The sequence below is a fragment of the Danio rerio genome, chromosome 6 (assembly GCF_049306965.1).
Source record: "Danio rerio strain Tuebingen ecotype United States chromosome 6, GRCz12tu, whole genome shotgun sequence".
Lineage (NCBI taxonomy): Eukaryota > Metazoa > Chordata > Actinopteri > Cypriniformes > Danionidae > Danio > Danio rerio.
In genome coordinates this window covers 31,809,142-31,830,609 of record NC_133181.1, presented here as the reverse complement: position 1 = coordinate 31,830,609, position 21,468 = coordinate 31,809,142, and the positions used below count along the sequence as shown (strand labels likewise).

Below are 21,468 nucleotides of genomic sequence, written 5' to 3'. Positions count from 1 at the left end.
TTAGTGCTCAAATATGATTTTTTTTTTTCTCTTAGATCTGATTTTTTTGCATGGCTGTTCACACTGCTCTTATGAATGTGGCCAATATCAGATTTGCAGTGTGAACAGATCATGATCCTAAACTGACCCGCATGTGCAAAAGTACATTACGGACAGCACAAAATGTCTAATTATGCACACGTGTGTGCTGCACAAGTAAGCACGTTGTCAGATCATGCTTATATGATTATTACCCTTTTCACGGACAGACGTGGTGTTTCATGAACTTTAGAGGATTGTTCTGCTACTACTAATGTGCATTTTGGCATTTGAGACCTAAAATAAGTCTCCTGTGAAAGAAAACACTGATCATTTGTGATTTATGACAACCGCGGCACGTGGCGCTATGACCACCGGTGTATTTGAACTCATCAAGGGGTAATGAGCAGCCGCAGACTGAACTGTGAAGGCAGAGTTGGTTTATCTCTGTTTGCAGAGTTATTTAATTTTACTTTGTTATAAACAGCAGACAGAAGGGGGGTTTGGGTGCTTGAGCACCTGGCCTTTTTTTCTCTCTGAGAGAAAGTTCTCCCTCCTTTGCACACAGATCTCCTATACGCAACACCTACGATGCTCTTCGGCTTTGTGATCAACCTGTGCCTCAATCGTTAACCAGATTAGTTAACTAGCACCAGTTATGCCTTCAAAATCTTTTTCAACATGAACAACCAACTTTCTGTGGTACAGTAATTGCCCTGTGTGCTATTCTACTGTGCTGCTGAGGAGTAGATCATGTTTGCAGCACAAAATGATGATGCATGTCGCTCAAAGATTATGTAAAAGTCACATGAAATCCGACATAACCGTTCACACTGTGGTCACATTGCAAAACATCAGATTTGTGTCTCCTTTAATACTACATATGAAGTGGCACAAATCTGAACTGATAAGATCAGATTCCATGTGGTTTGGACTGTTCACACTGTCATCACCTGAGTCACATGAGGGGGAAATAATCAGATTTAATCAGAGTAACCACATTTGCCTGCAGTGTGAACGTAGCCCCTGTGACATGAGGCTCATGAGAGGCTGCGTGTGGAACTCAACAAGTAAACTAGCTTGACAGATGCTCACCAACATACCAACCTTGAACACACCAAACGCACTTCATGTGCCTTTTTTAACAAATAGCTGCAATCATTTTGCGTGCTGCTTATGCGCACCTCGCGTCTTAACCACCTGCTGTGCCTTGCATTTTTGATTTTATGCACAGTGTTCCCACATTGAAAAAACGTTGAGCGGAAAAAGCGCTAGGTCAGTCACCTCTTTTTCATTCTTCAATCAAATTAAAGCAGCATCAGGGTTTTTGTAAAGGTGGCGGCAGTGTTTGTGTTGTCAAGATGACTATGGAGACTTTTAAAGGTGGAGGATAGACTTGTGGTCACTGTTTTGAATTATCTAGAGCTGTATGATTTTCCAAATCTTGAATATCACAATATTATTAAATATTAGAGTTATGAAAATATCAACAGCAACTCTTGCACACAATACACAGCTGATTCATTCATTGCCTAGTGACATAAAAAGCACACTGCAAAAAAAACAACAAAAAAACAAAACAAAAAAAAAGTCAGTGTAGTGTGCTTCACCTTCTCTAAATGGAAAAGCGTGTTTGGTGGGATCGGCCCGTAATGCTGTCCTACCATTGTCCGAACATTGGCTTGGTGCGTCCTGGGCTTTACCATTCTACTTTCTGTGCAGAGTGTTTTTTATTCTCCTGAGGAGAGTGCAATTTGCTAAATGTATGTTCATTTCTGTTTCTCAGTGCTTGAATCAAAAGGGAAGAATGAAACAAAAGTAAAGAATAAAACTAAAGCGCTAAAGAAGAAAGAGGAGAAAGAAAGGAAAACAAAGGGAAAGACTCAAGGGGAGGATTTTAAAGAGCCCTTGGCAGACAATGACGACAGCTCCTCCACTACCACAGAGACCTCTAACCCTGATGTGGAGGCCAATATTAAAGAGGTACATGTGTGAGACACGCTCACCCAAACAAAAGCCAACTACTTTTCAAATGCACTCTTTGAATTAAATTGTCTTCTCAATCAGGAGCCAGTGAAGGTGAAAGGAAAAACTGTGGCAATAGACAATGGAAAAGAAAGAGAAGAAATTACTCCCTCCCCTACTAAACCAAAAAGTAAAAAACAACCTACAACAAAGAAGGAGAACCCTGTGGAAAAATCCAGGTTTGTTCAGAGCTCCATCACTGAATATTATCTGTAATGTCTGTCAAAAGTATGAAGGCCCTGATGTACTTACGGCACAGTTATTTTTCATTTCTCATTTCTACTTCACTTCAGTTCTCAACAACTTGGTCTGTATTATAATTGTGTAGTTCTTCACTCAGGCTTGCGTAAAAAGAGCCTTAATACCAATACTTAATTTGAAAATGGCTTATTTCTAAAACAAAACCAGGAAATAAAAGTTTCCTTGATCAGCGTCCACCACACATTTTCAGTTTTCCAAGAACAGGAGGTTACCAATCAATTAATAAAAAAAAAAATTGTAAAATCTCTGAGCGGTCTTTATTTTGTGCAATATAACATTATGGGTCAACAATGTGTAAAAAACAAACAAACAAACATGTAGCTACAAACATAAATCGTATGAAACATCAATATCCAGTTTACTAACAACACTGACATTCAGTTCACTATTATGTGCCAAGCGAAAATGTGTTGCTTCTGTCTCCCGCTTTCCTGATTCATTAGCTCATCTTTCATCTTCTAAAGATCTCTTTTGATCAGGCTCATTATCAGATTTACTTGTGGTTTAAAAAATAATATATGCTTGACTGCCTCTAGTATTTCAAAAATACAAATATTATTTATGTAGACTTCTATGCCAATATTTATTTTCCTTGCTCAATGCATGCAAAACAATGATCACTGACCAATGAGAGGGATTGCAAACGTAAACACATATTTGTGCAAAGCACTTCTGACATTTCCCCAAACAGGATCCGGCAAAATCCAGCTCAAATTAAGCACTGCTTAATACAAATAATTTTCTTCAGCTTAAGCAGTTTAAGGGTTATAATGAAGGAAAATCAGTATTGTAAAGTGTCTCTGATTCAGGAATCAGAATTTCAATGATAAAAACTTCACTTTTACAGCCCTGTGCTGAGATTGAAGGCGCAAGTGGGCATTCCCACATAGTTTATGATATTACAGCGAATGAGTTTTCTTGCTTAAAAAACATTGTGGAGGTAAAACTTTAAATATAAATGGAATCCGTACATAAAATCCTTAATTACAAAGATGAACAAGCAGTACTCTGGCATTGCGGCTATTTATCTGCTGCAAACGCTGCTCTGTGTGCAGAAGCTGAGAGAGGATCACATGAGCGCTACTGATGCTTGTTTTGGCTTTCGCGCACGAAAGTCGCTTTTCATTTTCATGAAGTTAAAGGATTATCAAATTGGCAACATCTGGTCATCAACCGTTTGTTTCTTGCATAACAGAAAGTTGATAGAAATCGCTAGCTAGACAGAAATGATTGGTTGTTTGTTGCTTTGTTATTGCATGTTGCAAGTTGTGTGAATGGGGCTTAATCATGTTTTCACTAGTGTCTTGAAAGTAATAAAAAGAAACTTGGAGTAGAAGGAAATGAAGCACTGAATCAAACCTTCCTAATATAATCTTAGAAGTATATAAGTATATCAGGGCCTTCAGAATTAGGGCTGGTTTTTATGCAAGTATTCATTGGGAGCTGCTAGATGCTCTGTACACTCACGAATGTCATGTAATTTTTTCAGTGGCAATTAAAGGGGTTTACCAAACTCTAACTTTTTTTGGCTTTTCTTATATAAAATATCACACCATTTGTTTATTGATTTTACTTGAAATGTATTGTGACCTTAATATGAGAATATATTATTTGTATTAACGTCAACACAGATTGGTCTTTATATTGTCCATTCACGTCTGTCAATCTTGGTTTAATGTAATTGTGTTGTTTCTACACAGTTCTTTAGAGCTCCCCTATGTGACACCACTGGAAAAACAGGACAAGCGGAAGAACTTCAAAACACTTGCCAGTACAGCAATTCCTGGAGTATCCAAACCACGAGCTTTGAGCAAATGTGGGTGGTCAGATTTAAGCTTTTACATCTGATTTTTGAGTCTCAATAAACTCTTAAAAAAATAACTACTGTGTTTTACTGTCTACCCAAGTAGTCAATGCAAAGATGGGTGATGACCGGCCATCTCCACTTGGAAAGTTTGTGTCTAATGGCTCCATGCCAGAGTTGGGTCATAGCAGTGGATCAGAAGGAGAAAAAGAGTCTCCTCCACCAGAATGGGATGTTCCTCTCAACAAAAATGGCAACCGTAAGTCACGAGGCTGGAGTTTTAACCTGACCTTCATTATTAGTTTGTAATTTGATGTACTCTTATCTCAGGATTTGAATATTTGTGTTGCATGTCATCAGAAGCAGACAGTCTCCAGCAGATATCTATGCAGACCATGCATGCAGACCCCTTCCTGAAAGGACCCAGTTCAGTCATCAACAGAACCTGTTCCCCACCTCCAACCTCCCCCAGCCTGGTGCCTCATGGAAGCTACAGCAGCATGATGCACCCCAGCAGGTAAATGCAATAATCCTGTTTTTATGAGAGCTCATAGCCTTGTGGAAGAGGTCTGTGTCTATATAAAAACCTGGGACAACTAGCTGACGTTGAAGAACCAGTGATGCTGAAAAACAACTGTGTTGTTGTGGCCTTGTGTCTGCATGCACATGCTACATACTGAATCAGGCATACTTTCTCAAAAATGAGCATGATATGTGGGACAGACTAGCATGACAGGTGCTCACTGAAAACACAACACTGCCCAAATAGCTGATCTTTAGGCAACCCATGTTTGAGTCACTCCAAAAAATTCTATTTATCTCCAGTCATGTCAAAAATAAATCTTTCAAAAAAGTCTTTTTATGTTTTCATAAGGATGGAAAACATTTAGCACAGTGGGTAAAATAAGTGTTGAACACATTACCGTTTTTGTCTGAAAACATGTTTCTAAAGCTGCTTTTGACTCTAATTGTTTAGCAGATGTCAGTAACAACTAAAGTAACCCATATATACAAAGGAAAAAAATAGAAATTAAGTTTTTCGTAACAAAATGAAATGGGGAAAATAGTTGAACACATGAAGGGAGGTGTAAAGAGGCATTGAAAGCCCAGACAGCAGCTGAAATTTAGTAGTTAGTAGTTTATCTCTCAGTAGTTAGAAAGTAACCCTGCTCGTAAGTGTAAAATAATATTAGCTGCAACAACTACATTACCAGATGATGATAAAACCAGGTTGGAAATTTCAGCACGTCAGTGATCCCAAACACAGCCAAGGTAAATCAAATGGTTTCAGTGAAAGAAAATAAAGCTGCTGGAATGGCCAAGCCAATTACCTGATCTGAATCCAATAGAAAATCAGAACTAAATATCAGAGCTGATAGGCAAGACCCACAGAGGTGATTTCTGTTGGATTCATCAAAATTTGAAGACTTTGTTGAAGTATGAATAAATCACACTTGAGTAATATTTTTGACTTCATTCTCCATGCATTAGGTGTCTTTAAGCTGCCCTTAACAAATTTAAATTAAACAAATTTTATACAAAAAATGTAATGCATTTCAGTAGTTCAGTATTTTCTCCTTGTCATTCCATAATCACACAACTTTTTTTGTTTAGTTTTATTTATATGTTGAAATTGTTCAGGTTTTTTTTTTTTTACCAAAATCAGGGTAAATTTTATGCCAACAGCTTCTTTAGAAATATATTAATCAGGGAAAAAAAATCAATACTTATTTTACCTGCTGTTACTGCCATCAATGCATTTCCTGACCTGTAATGTTTCTGAATTAATTCATGCTTTTAAAATTAATTATTTATATATATCAATTTTATTACTTATTTATTTTTTTAATAGTGAAATTAATTTAAAGAAGGCTCCAGGGAATAAGCTCACCAAGTCAGCCTCTCTGCCTGGTCAAAATGGAAATCCAACTTTTGCCGCTGTGGCTGCTGGCTACGATAAAAGCCCTGGTGAGTTTAACTATTAATTATTGATGACTATGAATAAACTTTGATCTATTGGTGCACGGATCTGGAATTATAAGTCTGACACGGTTTACTGTTATTTTAACTGATATTTATGTTTTTCAAAGTGCCCCTTGGCACAAATTTACATGGGAATGTTTTACAAATTGCGTGCTCTTGTTTTCACAGGTGGCAGTGGCTGTGCTAGTAAAGCTGACGGTTTGGGGAAGGTGGCACTGCCTCACATGACATCAGTGGAGAGTGACGGATCTGACAGGTGCAGTGCCTTCATAAAACATTGCTTCTTTTTGTTATCTGTTCATTTACTAGTATAGTTAAAATGCTATTGTTCATGTTTTAGCTCTGGACTCTGGAGCCCAGTAGACTCCACCAGCAGCCCCAGTTTTAACCAAGTTAATGCTTTCTCTGCTTTTGGACCAAACAACCCACTCAACCTCTCTGGAGGTATGCAAAAACAAGACTTTTCAAAAACAAAATATTTGCTGTGCCAAAGTATACAATATCATGGTTATTCTCTGTATTAGTTTTCAGAGGCATGACTGTTCCCAAGAGTTCAGAATCCCAGCAGAGTTGGCCTGAGTACACTCCAGTGTCTCCATCCATCTGGGATACAGAGACTGATAATTCCTGGACCACCATCACTGGATCCCCAGCCACTCCAACAACTGTAAGAAACCTGTCTGTCTGTCTCTCTGTCGATTGTCAAATTACCTTTTTGTCGGTGCCATTAGCCTAGTGGATAAGTGCGCCGTCATATAGCACCATGGTGCTCAGGGCGACCCAAGTTCAATTCCCAACTCGAGGTCCTTTGCGACCCTTCCCCTCTCTCTGCTCCAAACTTTTTTCTGTCAATTCTCTGCAATCTTCTGTCCCTTAAAGGTTAAAAACCCCTAAAAAATAATAAAATGAAATAAATCACTTTCTGCCACCAAGATCACTTCTTAGACATCTTAAATCCAATAAACAGCATTTAATACTTATGTCAGGGTGCATATACTGCACCCCCCCCCTATGTTGTTTCTAAACCCGTTAGTGAGCAAGGGTGTCATACGTATGCAGCAGTTACAAATACTAGAATGCTAGTTTTCCTATATTGTGCTTAACACATCTTTTAATTTAGGCTTTACCTCATAAACAAAGTAAACACTCCTCCATGTCAGTTTGATTTGTTAGAACGAACTCAGGACTCTCAAGCTCTTGAGGTTCTTAAGGAAGTTTGCTTCTTAAGGGAATTGTTTCTAGCCTCAAACAAGCATGCTTAAACTCCCGTGACTGATTCTGAATACTGTAAACATTGCTAGTCACAGTTTTTATGTGATCTTTACTCAGTTTTTTAAAGTGGCAAACATAAGCACTTATAATGTAATATCACGTTGCAGATTTTTTGATAAATACCTGTATAATGACTAATGAACTAAAAGCTTTTGTTTGAAAAATGACATTTGAAATCTATTAAAAGCATCATAGTGTGTGTACGTAAAACGAAAATGAATTGTTAGTTTTATAAAGTGAGGTGCTTTATATTAGTGGTGTAACGGCAGTGGTGGGAGTAACGAATTACAACTACTCGCGTTACTGTAAGTACATTTTTGGTGTAATTGTACTGTCATGAGAAGAATTTTAAGCCTGTAATTTTACTTGTACTTGAGTACAAATTAAGCTGAGTAATCTACTTCGTTACTTTTAAAATCACAATTCGTTACAGAGTATTGTAAATAAATTAATATTTCAGCCACGCACTGACCAGCATTTCGGTAGCCAGTAAAAAAAGCTGATCTTAACGGACCAATGAAAAGCCTGGTACATTATTTAAACCGAAAAACAAGTTCAGGCTACTGCAGATTTACGTGACCGTCATCATACAGTCACAAAGTTATCAATTGACATATGGAGATTTAAGACAGAAGAAATGAGGAAGAAATAGCAGAGGATGAATGCCCATGGCCACACCTGGAGGAGCTGTTCACCTACAGGTATATAGGGAAGAAAGGGGACAGCTGTGCTGATGTGAATAGCTATGTTATCATCTAAAATGCTAATTAAATATATGCTCAAAACTGGAATATCGCATAAAAGACTGCAAATAAAACAGCGTTTCTGTCCAACAAGTCAAAGAGAACAAAATTGCCACCTTCTGATTAACTGGCGACAAATATCAAAAGTAAAAACAGAATTTGCATCAGTAGGAGCAGCTGCGTGAATATATTGTCTTCATTTAATAAGTGACTTACGCATCAGAAGGCAATCCTGCACGCAGTGAACGCGCGCTGGCATTTGAAGTACGAGACACGGAGTGCAGGCACTCTAGACAATTCTGGAGGTCATTATATTATTAATATAATATAATACTGAAATGGTTGAGGCGGTTTAGAATGACCAAAACAACACTTTAGATGTTTTACAATGTGCTTAGCCTGCTGGTTTGTCCATTCACACACATTTCAAAAGATATGCGCAATATAGCGTTTCCATCAACTGTTTTTATGTGCATATCCAAAAAGCGCAAAAAATAAGTGGATGAAACCTGCCCTCTGCTGTGCCATCCGGCTTACACAGGGTTTCCGTGGTGTCTTAAAATGTCTAAAATGTAAACATCTAAATTTTAGGCCTTAAAGTCTTAAATTCGCTGTTCTAGATCTGAAATATGTTTGCACAGATCTTATTTTTCCGATGTACATGTAATGCTACTCCTAATGCTCATTTAAATTATTTTTTTTGTTGTTGCTGGGTTTCGTAGTGGTGTAGTTCTTTCTTTCACTAGTCCTTTTGTAATTTGCAGTATTAAAACTACAAATAAGACCAGCATGCAATAGCTCCGTGCGCGCGGCGAATGTGACGTCATCGCCGTGTTTGCAGAGGTTCACTTTGGACGCGCGCGACATGATTTCGGGTGAACAGTTCGTGCGGCGCCGTGCTTGATTTGAGTTGAATTTGAATCGCTTTGAAGAGATTTTGTCTGTAACAGTACGACTGTACAGACATCTTAACTATCCGACCATGCGTGATCAGCATAGAGATAACCAGATGACCAATAATTCTTGGCTAGATATTGCAAGTCATGAAAAGGAAGTGTTTTGTTAAAGTTTGGAAAAACCAGGGGGATAAGTTTGTTACAACAAATAAGAGGCCATGGCAAAAGTGGAGACCCAGGTGGTTTTAAGATTACAGAATATGTTTTTCCACCATTTATAGGTTTTACACTGATGTATCATTTTGAAGTTAAAGCAATGTAACAAAAATTAAGTAACAAATTAAGTATTTGATAACTGGAAAAGAATATATGAACCTATCGGCTTACAGTATACTGATGCCCAATTTCTAGGCTTTATTGGTGATGATGGACAGGATTGTGGGACGATTATTGCCTTTTCAGCTCATTAGTAGAGGACAGAAACTAGCCAGACAATAATGTGTCAATTGTTGAGTGGGCAAAAAAATTTTTTTTGCTATTATTCTTGCCAGAATAAAAAAATAATAATTGTAGAGAAACCCATGTTCTGTTGTCATTGATATTTAACTTTAATAGGTAGAACTGTCCGAGATATAAACAAAATTGAGTGATACATCAAACTTTAATTTAAAAAATCTTGAATAGTTAAACTTTATAATCATTCATTAATTTTCTTTTTGGCTTAGTTCCTTTATTAAACTGTGGTCGCCACAGCGGAATGAACCGCCAATTTATCCAGCATATGTTTTACACAGCGGATGCCCTTCCAGCTGCAACCCGTTCTCATTTACAACAACAGACAATTTAGCTTACCTAATTCACCTAAAATGCATGTGTTTGGACTGTGGGGAAAACCGGAGCATCTTGAGCAAACCCAGGCAAACGCGGGGAGAACAGGCAAACTCCACACAGAAATGCCAACTGACCCAGCCAAGGCTTGAACCAGCGACCTTTTTGCCTTGAGTCGAGAGCGCTACCCACTGCCCCACCCCGTCACCCAAGTTTGTAATCATAATAAATTATAAAAATAATGAAAAATAATTATTTTAAAAATCTTGAATAATATTAAAGATATGACATAATTCTGGAAACGTATTACTTCTCTGTTTATCTGTCTGACTTTACAGTGAGGTTTCTTTTGACTGACCCCTGATGTTTTAAAGAATATCACAACGACGAACGCGTCTAGTATTAAAGCCTCATCCATTTCGTGAGGTGCGCGCACAGTCGGCTGAGGTGTGCAATGCGGAGCCAGGCGAAAGTATAAATAAGCCTCAAAATGTTTGTTTCTTTGTTTTTTTGTTCCTGCACTTCAGTGGTGCATCTAACCTGTCTTCAGTACGGTTCTATTTAAATAATTTTATTTTACCACAAATTTTGTGTTTTTGCATTTTTTCTTGCATGCTTTTGATATTGTGATATAGGTCTTAAATTTTATACTTTATAGTCTTAAAGAGGTCTTAAAAAGTCTTAAATTTGACATTATGATATCTGCAGAAACCCTTTTTTTTAAGACTTAATCTATAGTCTATAATCTGAAAAAAAAAACATTATGGTAAGAAGACATAACTTAATTTGTGTGATATTTAATTAATAATAATATGTTTAGGCACTAGGCAGTGTTGTTCTGTGGTTTCTGACGGTTCAGTTCCCGAATTAGGTAATTAACAAAGTTTCTCCATAATTTGCAAGTGTTTTTTATTTTATTTATTAAATCATCTATTGATCGTACAGATAAAAGAGGCATCATTTGAAATAATAAAAAGTCGTGCATTTGTGCATATTTCTGTTATCTTTATACTCAAAATAGCAAAACATTGTTTTTGTAAAATAATCATGGTGCACAGTGGGTATCACTATCGCCTCAAAGCAAAAAGTTTGTTGGTTCAAGCCCTGGCTGAGTCAGTTGGTGTTTCTGTGTGGAGTTTGCATGTTCTCCCCATGTTGGCGTAGGTTTCCTCTATAGGTGCTCTATAATTATAATCGATATTTAATGCTGTTTACATAGTTTTAAAAGTGTTTATAGAATCTTTAAATGTGTTATGTAAATTGTGTTTAACTGCCTGGATCTTGTCTGACTCCGCATTTATGGATAATTCCACCAATACCGCCAAGCTAAAAAAGTAATTTGTAATTTTGTAATTTGAGTAGTTTTTACAAAGAGTAATTTGTACTTTTACTTGAGTACTTTTTAACACCAGTACTTTTACTTGTAATTGAGTACAATTTCAGCAATGTAACAGTACTTGTAATTGAATACAATTTTTTTGTACTCTTACCACCACTGGTAACGTATCATAAATCTCCCAGTTTGGATCACACTACGTATTTTGAGTCACAGGTCGGACCATTTTTTGCATCTGCAAAAGAGGAGTATACAAATGTCATTTGCTTTTCATTTATTACAAAAAACAGTAATGCAAGAAACCTTTGATTTTTAACAGACATAAATAAGAATGTCATTTTAATAAAAATAAAAATCAAGAAATATCCAGCTGAATAATAAAAAGTAAAATATTTCATTCTGTGAAAAAGGATTGTCGCTATTGTTGCAGACAATGCTAAATGTATTATAATTATAATCTTGTATAACACATCATATTTATTTTTTAGTTTCATTTTCAATTAATGATTCAATAATTCACTTGATGTACCGTTTTTGAAGAAATATTGAGTGACATTTTTGTTGTTTGTTTGTCATCACCTATTGGATAATGTAATTGCTACAACTTTCAACACCGTCAAGATGCATTAAACGGTGATTTTAATCTTTACCATAAACATCAATGTTTATGTCTGAATTATGAAAATTCTAAACTATATACTTGTGTGTTATTTGATTGTTTGTAACTTTGTAACTGTTGAAAAGTGTAAAAACTTCATCTCTCTCGATCAAACACAGGTTTGAATGCAGCGCATTGAAGGACTATGTTGTGTGTGTTGTTTAATTGTGCATCTATACACTGAATGCATTAATGCAGGCTAAACAAGTAAAAACAGAAAACATCTTTAATAATCTAAAAAAGCCTTTAGATGCCACCACAACTGCTTTTGTCGTTGTTATATTTTACAGGAAAGCCAAAATTCTTTTAAACGTGAATGATATGGGGGTTCCGAGAAGTTGATTGTGATCTGTACAGACCAAGGATCAACTATGATCCGTTACATAATTGTATATAATCACTTTCTAATTATCTTATAATAATAAATATGCTGACTGTATATAGTAGTAAATTTCTTTAGGCGAGTAGTGTAGTTTTAAAAGTAGTTCTGTGAGATGATGTTTTTCTCTTTCTCTCCAACTTTAGTCCATTTTGGGGAGCGCACGCAGTCCCTGGTCTTTCAGCAGTTCCATCTGGTCCACTGGCAACGACTCCACCCTTCACTCCTTCAGTCCTCCTGCAACATCCACCCTCCCTGACCTGGTCAGTCACACTGCACCTCCCACACCTGCGCCAAACGACATGGGCCGCACCTACAATCCCTGGAGTATGGGCTGGTCTCCCTCCCTCAACCGCTGGAACTCTGAGCCCTGGCCAAACAGCCCAGACAACAACAATGGCATCTAAACCACAACTGCCCCAACGAGCTAAAGAAAACGCTGTGGTTTCTTATATTATTTTATTTTTCCTGGTTTAACAGTATGTTGTACGCCAAGATCATTTTAATGATTGGTAAAAAAAAAAAAAATTGGAATTCTGATGGTACAAATTTCCACTGGAAATCCAGTGTTTCAAGTCCCCTTCGAAATTCAGACATATTTATTTTATTAGACTGTCCTAAATTGCCTTAAGTTCAATTTTTAACTGAACGAAAGATTGAATACATTGAATAAATTCTATTGCCCTTGTAGGGGTGTTTTTCTTTATGGTTTTAGAGATTCCTGTTTTGAGTAATACTGCATTATTTGGAATTAAAGTATGAGGTGCAGTATTAATGTATTAAAATGCAAGAGGCAGTGTTACACAACCTTAAAATAAGCACTTTGCGTAAAACCCCACTCTTACAGTTCTGTTATCTTGGTTTAAGAAGATTTAATGCATTTTAAAGCATTTTCTGGCCACGTTTCTTGGTTGATTTAATGTTCAGAAAGATTCAAGTGGCTGCTGAGACTACGATTACCATTGATTTGAACCCCTCTAAGTCAAAGCCAAATCGTTAAACCATTGAAAATTTGAGATTTTTATGTTCTTTTAATTGGCCTTCGCTTAAAGCGAAAAGCTTCATTTGCGGAAATTGGCTTTTTAATTTGAGGGAGCTGAAAGAACTTGAAATATGTTCTGTGCATCATTTGTCACTTTAAGAGTGAACGTTTGGTCACTTTGGTTGAAATAAAAACATATCAGGCTGGAATACGGACTTCTCTTTTTATTTCTGTTTCAATGGGGTTTCATTCACCCAAGTGTGAATCTTGTTTAAAGTCTTCTGTCCATCTTCAGAATACAATTGAAGCTACTGTAAAGCTTGAGAGGTTCTGTATTTTGGCGGAAATTTTAATCCAAGTATTAAAAACAACAAAAACACGTTCATATAAATCAAGTCTATTTTATATGAACAGATTTACTTAGGTTTTTTTCTTGGATATTAAAGCAATTATCAAATGATTCATATAGATAAATTTATGGTGTATGTGGCGATTCAAATAATACTTAAAAATCTCTGCTTTGGAATGATATGACGGTGAGTGAAGGATGATGATTCTTTTAACTTCACTGTATTATTAAGAGTCAGAGATATTTTGTTTTGCATGTACAGTTGAAGTCAGAATTATTATCCCCCCTTTGAATTTATTTATTTAATATTTCCCAAATGATGTTTAACAGAGCAAGGAAATTTTCACAGTATGTCTGCTATATTTTTTTCTTCTAGATAAAGTCTTAATTGTTTTACTTCGGCTAGAATTAAAGCAGTTTTAAATTTTTTTAAATACTATTTTAAGGTCAACATTTTTAGCCCATTTAAGCAGTTTTTTCCCCCCGATAGTCTACAGAACAAACCATCATTATACAATAACTTGCCTAATTATCCTAACCTACCTAGTTAAGCCTTTAAATGTCACTTTAAGCTGTATAGAAGTGTCTTGAAAAATATCTACCAATGTCTAAACAGACATTGTGGAAAAAATTAAAGGGGGGCTAATAATTCCGGGGGCTAATTATTCTGACCGCAACTCAATATGCACTGCATTTGTCTCCAAAAACAAGTTCTTTATGTGCTTTATATGAACCATCAAAGATCACAGTTTCAGCTAAAAACCTTTAATGTTTTAAAGAATTATAAGTACATTAACAGCAAGTTTTAATTTTCAGCTCACATCTGAAGATTGAAATCTTGTAATACAAAAGCACTGCAATGAGCTTTATTTCTATGCTATTTGAAAAGAAGCATTGAGCATTGAGCTGAACTTTTTAAGGTCACATGTCCTCATCACAAAAGCAAGATGGCCTTTTTTCAGTGTATTGGCTGCGTCCACAATCATCATGCCTCGTCCCAGTTCACCTCGTACCTCCACACGTACAGCACACCGCAAACTCTCTGTGATCACACTGCTGTCCAGACAGGCTGCCACAGCAAAGGCATCATAGGGGACAAACCCTTTCCCAAAGAGCACGTCTTTGTTGTTGCTGGAGTTAAAATCTCTAGAGTAGGCCCAGCACTTGGATGTGATCTTCTTTATGAATTGAGCAACTGATGTTTTCTGATTAACCAGTTCCTCAAAATACTCCTGGAAACATACGAAGCTCAAAATTTAGATGGTGTGTAACATTTGAATAGGTTTTTGCACATGATGGATGGGTCTTACCCAAGATAGTTTGTTTCTGCAAGTAAACTCCCAGGTTGCGATGTGTGTCGGGCAGGTGTATTCCTCCAAGACTACATAAGCTGATTCAGCATCCATCCTGAAATTAAACTCTGACGATGGCGTCATATTCCCCTTGCCTGGAAGATAAACAGGGTCCAGTTTGCATAGATGAAGCTGTTTGTTAAGAGTCCTGACCTGTGCTTCTTGGCTCTGACTTGATATTTATGTAATACATAATCATTGATAGTTACAGTACAGTTACTCATTCAGGGTGTCCAGTTTTTATAGAGCAGCAGTTTCCTTACCTTCCATGTTACCGCCCATTACATACAGATCCTTGAGTTTCTGAGGGAGACCGGGATCTAATCTAACAGCCAAAGCCAAGTTGGTGAGTGGACCAAGAGCTATGAGAGATACCTGTGTGTCAGTGAACAGACAAGTGCATTCCAATGTCATCCACAAGAGGGCACCACACAGGAGAAAAGATCATGTTCATTTCCTTTTTAAATGTTCTCTCTGTCAATGCTTTTCAACCTTTCTTTGATGCATCTTAATATTTACCATCATCACCATTAAACTCATGAATGAGACATCTATTGAATGCGCATGGCATCATCATAAATGTTTTATTCAACTTAAAACTTAAAATCTGTTCCGCTATCACCTGAACCTCTGTGAACAAACCTGGACCTGGTCTTCTCTTCACCACAACCCAGGCCTGTAGCCAGTGGGGGATCAGTGGTTTAAAAAACTCACTTCCCCACTGACAAAGTCTAGAATTTGGCCACTATATGAGTACATTTGTCCCATTTTTGACAGTATGCCATCATAAATTGTGAAAATAACCAATAAAAAGGATAAAGACAAATTAAGTTTTTACTTATTTAAATTTACAAATTCTGACTGAGGAAATGAGCTGGTGGCCAGTTTGTTACTTACCTAGAGGCTACAGTTTTTAATGTTGTTGTTGTTGTTGTTTTTTTAATTAGTTTTAATGAATTTCGAATTGTTTAATGGTGCAAGGTTGCAAATCTGTATTTAAAAGATTTCATACTTCACCATTCAACAAGGTAATGCAGCAAAGATTAATACCTAAAATATCGCTACAGTGCAGTATTTGAACCTATAGTTTAATAGAAATTAAGGTGAACAACTGCAAAAGCTTCACTTTTTGAGAAAAAAAAGAACCACCACTATCAATAGGCTGACTACAGGCAGTCACACAGGTGAGTGGGCTTGTGAAACCACCTGTAGAAAACACACTCTTTCATCTCACTGACACTTGCAACAGTTTTGCACATTTGCACCCTACATTTTCTTACAACAAACAGGCTACTATTAAAATTGTAATGTATACTTTATTGAGAATCTTATTAATCAGTGGTGGAAAGAGTACTGAAAAATCATACTCAAGTAAAAGTACCATCACTTGCCTAAAAATGTAGTGCAAGTAAAAGTATCTGTTGCAAATATTACTCAAAGTATGAGCAAAAAGTTGACCTTTCAAAAGTACTTAAAAGTAGTGAGCATCACACTAAACGTAACATTCTGTAGTGCATTTAGTTATCGCTCAGCAGGCACACAATGTCATAAGATGTTAATATAAGCTTAGATTTAGGTTGTGATGTCAGATGACCAAAATTCAATGTCTAGCCAGCATTTAAGGACAAAGTTATTTTGATGTCTAATAATGGCGTCAGATGACGTGGATATTTGGTTGATTTTAGGTTGTGTTAGATAGTGACCAAAATCCAACGTTGAGCCAAATCTTAAACCAACGTCCTGCTGACCTCAAATACTGACATTTATTAGTCAGGTGTGGCAACCAAAATCCAACATCTCATAGACGTCATAGTGGTAACATCTACACAACGTCAAACTAACAAAATTAGGCATTGATTTTAGGTTGGACATTGGACACTGACATCGGCCTGAAGATGGGTTCTGATGTCAACCAGATTATTATTATTATTTTATTATTATTTTTTTTCAAACAAAATGCATTGTCAATCTGATGTCATGTTGAATTCCTGTGCCTGCTAGGTGTTAAAAGCCATTTTGGTCATCATACAGTAAACATCCACCATCTTCTCATCAGTGACATGCATCTAAACAGTCTCTGGGTCAATGCATGTAAAGATTTTGGACATCTTCTTGGACACTTTTAATGCTTCCAAACAGTTTGCTGCAAATATAAAATCACCCATGTTTTGAAGTAGTTTATTATGATGAGATTAAACCTTCTATGTGTGATTTGATTGGACAGGAATCACAGGACTGGTTTTTCGAATCCCCATAGACAAGAAAAAATAAAGGATTGACTGCAGGTTGAAGGAAAGTAGTGGAGAAAAAGTTCTGATACAGCACTATAAATGTACTCGAGAACGTAAAAGTACATGTTTTTAAAACTACTCAGTTGATTACAATTTCTGAGGAAAAACTACTCAATTACAGTAATTTGAATATTTGTAATTTGTTACTTTACACCACAGTTAATTATTAATTTCAATTACCTAATTTCTTTTTAATACTCAAAAATTTCAGCCAGATACGTTATTTTTTAACCGTAGCTTAATGAAATGCAAGTTAACGTATTGAAATACAAAATTTATTTTCAGCTTGCACTGTTAAATCATTTTAAGCCCATCTTTTGATATAACATTTTCTACATTTAAAATAAATACATTAAATATTGAATAATATGTATGTATTTATATTTATTTTATTTTTATTATTTAAAAAATAACATTGTTATATAGTAAATAGAGTCGAATCTTAGAAGAAAAGCAGTCAAATCTGATTAATGGACGTGTAAACTAAAATAAAGCTGCATTAAGGCTTTCCAGGGTTAGATGGATAGATAGATAGATAGATAGATAGATAGATAGACAGACAGACAGACAGACAGACAGACAGACAGACAGATAGATAGACAGATAGAAAAACTCACTAAAATAAATCATCAACTAAAAGCAAATTAATTGTATTTATAAGTGGAATAAACATGCTTAAGAAATTAAATGTATTTAGATTTAAGTCAACATTTTATAAATACACAGGGTTATTAAAAAGCTAATTTCCTACCTGTCCTGGGTTTTCATTGACCAGCCTTAATATGGCATGAACCGCATGCTCTTTCTGTATCAGCTGCTTCCAATCCTCAGAGTTCTTCAGAACGCCTCCAAGCCCATCTGTGCCAAAGTGATCTTTCAGTGGCAGCTCTGGCCCAAGTAAAGGAGCCGCAGAACCTTTGAATACTGGAATCTGATAGAAAACGGTACAAAACATGCCATCTTAATGTTCCTTTCATCTCTGTTTTTGACATTTGCATTTTATTTAGACTGACCTGGGTTTGTTGACAGACTGTCAGGACCCGCATTACATTCATACACACATTGTCTACATTGGTGTTCCCGAAGCAGCAGGTGACGCCCAAAACCTTCACATTCGGAGCTGCCAGAGCAACTATGATTGCCAGAGCATCATCTATACCACAGTCTGTGTCGATTATCAGCAGCTTCTGTGCCATGATTTAATTCTACAAACATCAGTCAGGTAAACACACTTAATCACACACAGCAAGGGATTGGGAAGTTACAGTGCTCAGCATAAACGCGTACACCACATTTTAAAATAAAATCATTTTATCCATTTCTTAGTCAATAATATATTTACCTGCATTTGAACAAAACTGATTTACTAAACGTTTATAAATATTTTAGTCACCAAACATATTTAGAAATAGAAAGATATGCATTTAAATTAAAACTAAATATTGCACAAAAAAGATCAAAACTACATTGATTTTTCATCTTGATATTTTTTATTTGATATTTTCCTCTAACATATACATTTGTGTGTACAAATTTTTGATCTGATATGGTAAGTTTTTTTCAGTTTGGCTCCAGTACTGACTAATCTAATTTATAGGTACATATATTTTATTGTAAAGCATCCTATATAAAATATTAATTTGAAAGGCAGATCTGTGAGGTGTATATTTATATCTGATGAGCACTGTACACACATGGAGATTACTAACCATAGTTAATTTGTTACTAACCACCTCAGTTATTGGTCAATACATTTAAGACATCAAGTAAATGTGTTCCAAAGTAATGTGTAATCGTGTTTAATGTTTTTTTGAAAAAGTAAAAAATTATTATCAAAATCTGAAAAACTCAATCATCAGATCTGTTTGAGTTTCTTTTTTCTGTTAAACACAATAGAAGATAGACCAATGTTGGAGCTATTGACATCAATATTACATTTTTTTTTCTACAGTGAATGTCAGTGGATACAGGCTTTAACATTATTCAAACTATCTTTTTTTTTAGTTCAACAGAAAAAAAAACTCATAAAGGTTCTAAACCACTTAAGGTTGAACATTTTACTTTTTGGGTGAACCGTCCCTTTAACTATATTAAAACCTTTAAACTTCAGAGCTGCCTGTTTGGAATAATCAACAAAGTGCTGCAGTATTATTATACTGATTTAATTATATCTATAAAAGTTGCTGCTAAAATGTTAGCTGCAGATTTGCTTCTGTTTCTGGGTTAAGATACTTGCTCTACAGACCTCAGTTGTACAGTAATTGTGCAGGGTTTAAAAAGTCTTCAAATGTCTTAAATTTAAAAAACAAAATTTTAGGCCTTAAAGTTTTAAAATATTGTGTTGTAGGTCTTAAATTCTTAACTTCTTACTGCTTTTATTCTAGCTGAAATAAAACAACTAAGACTTTTTCCAGAAGAAAAAATATTATCAGACATACTGTGAACATTTCCTAGCTCTGTTAAACATCATTTGGGCAATATTTAAAAAAAGAAAAAAAAAAAAAAGAATCAAATGAGGGCTAATAATAATTCTGAATTCAACTGTGTAAGTATATATATATATATATATATATATATATATATATATATATATATATATATATATATATATATATATATATATATATATATATATATATATATATATATAAACAGAGCATATCCCTTTACATGACCTTCTATTTATAAAAAACCTATTTACAGAAATATGGGGGAGTAGACATAATATATATAAATAGATATGAAACTTAAGGTTTTATAATGGAAACGCATTAGGTTAAATAGGAGTTATATTTAATTATATCCATTATATATAGGAGTGATATTCCTTTGGACAAAAATCCAACAAATATATGATTTTGATTATTCAAGTAATTTTTCAACAATAAATTTACTTTTAACAATGCTAAACTTGTCATTTAAAAAAAGAAACATTTATTTTTATTTTTTCTGTTTTCTTGACACATTAAAATTTGTGGCTAAGAAATAACTACATCAATTTTTTTTCCCCAAACTTCCATTGGCCCAATCAGGCTTTAGAAAAACAAACCTTTGTGTTTAGCCTAGTATGAGTGTAAAATTTCATTCTTAATGGTCTTGAAAGGTTTTAATTTGACTTGATGAAACCTGCAGAAACTAAACTCCGTTGTGGTACTGATGACTTTCTATCAGCTTGAATCTAAATACATTACATACTAGTAGATGTTTGTGCTAATGAGTAGTTTAATAGGTTACCATAGTTCAGAATCTGTTGAGTAGGTTATAACATAGTATATGATATTTTCTAAAAAATAAATAATCATCAAAATAAATTAATGTGATAAGAGCTATATTATACTGTATTGCACATGTAATAAAACTAAAACAGTTCTAACAGTGATTATTTTAAACAAAAATATTTAATATTAATTTTAAAAAGTTACTTTAGAAAAGTTACTTTATAAAAATGGAAAAAATATATGAAGAGTTCAGATGCAAAAACCTCTAAATGCCATCTAAAATTTTCTTGTAAAACAAGGGATTTTATCAGGCTCCTCTGTGTAGGTTCAGTAATTTCCCTTTTATGCCATAAAATTAGTTATTTTTATGGTCTTTAAAGTGTAATAATTCAACAGGAACATAGGAGGCTGAAAAAAATGCTACATTTTAGTGGAAATTTCAGACGCCACTTTTTTTTTTGCATCTGAACTCTTCATATTGTGACAAGAGATCAAAGTTCACTTACGCAACTTCCTAACAGCTTCTTCTTGAAAATTATTTTGTAATATTAAAAGTAGTTAAAATACAATAACTTTTAAGAATAATCTAACTTAAAACTATATAAATATGAACATTTCAAAATAAACTGCCAGTCTGTACTCAACTCATTATCATCCAATGTTACTTTCTGCAGGTTGTCTTAAACTAGAAAAATAAAATACTTGTAATAAAAGCATATTTAACAGGTATTTTAAAAAATTATATGAATTATTACTAGACATTTGTTGCTCACCTACTCCAGTATCGCACCTGCCTAAGGATTCTGTTCATTGAGAAGCAGTTCAGTTCACTTTCCAGACAACCACGCTCTACTTCCCCTAAAAGATTCCAACGAAGGAGGTGGAACGCTTTTTAAGATTATCTACATTTACAAACCTATTTGCCATAACCTTTAATGTTTTATATAAACATCGTAATCTTTACCCATGGAATATTGCGTTATACATTCTGAAATTCCTCGACACATAAACTTTGTCAATAAATCATGCATTGGCAATTTCTATGCTGATCTACACCCCTGTCGTTGGAGATG

The 21,468-nt window shown here is 35.1% G+C and overlaps 2 protein-coding genes across 5 annotated transcripts in view; one reads left to right on the top strand and one right to left on the bottom strand.

The window, feature by feature from the left end:
• tmem131 (transmembrane protein 131) overlaps window positions 1–13,394 on the top strand; it is a 67,440-nt gene extending 54,046 nt beyond the window's left edge. Inside the window, exons 32-41 of one of the 2 annotated variants that reach the window (XM_001923305.8) lie at window positions 1,805–2,001; window positions 2,086–2,222; window positions 4,005–4,120; window positions 4,215–4,367; window positions 4,469–4,625; window positions 5,961–6,076; window positions 6,260–6,347; window positions 6,432–6,535; window positions 6,616–6,758; window positions 12,350–13,394. In XM_001923305.8, coding sequence (XP_001923340.2) covers window positions 1,805–2,001; window positions 2,086–2,222; window positions 4,005–4,120; window positions 4,215–4,367; window positions 4,469–4,625; window positions 5,961–6,076; window positions 6,260–6,347; window positions 6,432–6,535; window positions 6,616–6,758; window positions 12,350–12,610 — 1,472 coding nt within the window. In that variant the 3' untranslated portion in view covers window positions 12,611–13,394. Of the gene's footprint in view, window positions 1–1,804; window positions 2,002–2,085; window positions 2,223–4,004; window positions 4,121–4,211; window positions 4,368–4,468; window positions 4,626–5,960; window positions 6,077–6,259; window positions 6,348–6,431; window positions 6,536–6,615; window positions 6,759–12,349 lie in introns of both variants that reach the window. The other variant, XM_005165961.6, reaches the window with a different exon arrangement.
• Window positions 13,395–14,283: 889 nt separating this feature from the next.
• si:ch211-201h21.5 lies at window positions 14,284–21,230 on the bottom strand. Of its 3 annotated transcripts, none has more exons than XM_073953011.1 (6): window positions 21,173–21,230; window positions 18,191–18,382; window positions 17,929–18,108; window positions 15,150–15,261; window positions 14,845–14,981; window positions 14,284–14,766 (listed from the first exon to the last, which is right to left on the bottom strand). In XM_073953011.1, exons 2-6 carry the CDS (start codon window positions 18,371–18,373, stop codon window positions 14,407–14,409), a joined length of 972 nt encoding a protein of 323 aa, XP_073809112.1. In that variant the 5' UTR covers window positions 18,374–18,382; window positions 21,173–21,230; the 3' UTR covers window positions 14,284–14,406.
• Between the last annotated feature and the right edge of the window lie 238 nt (window positions 21,231–21,468).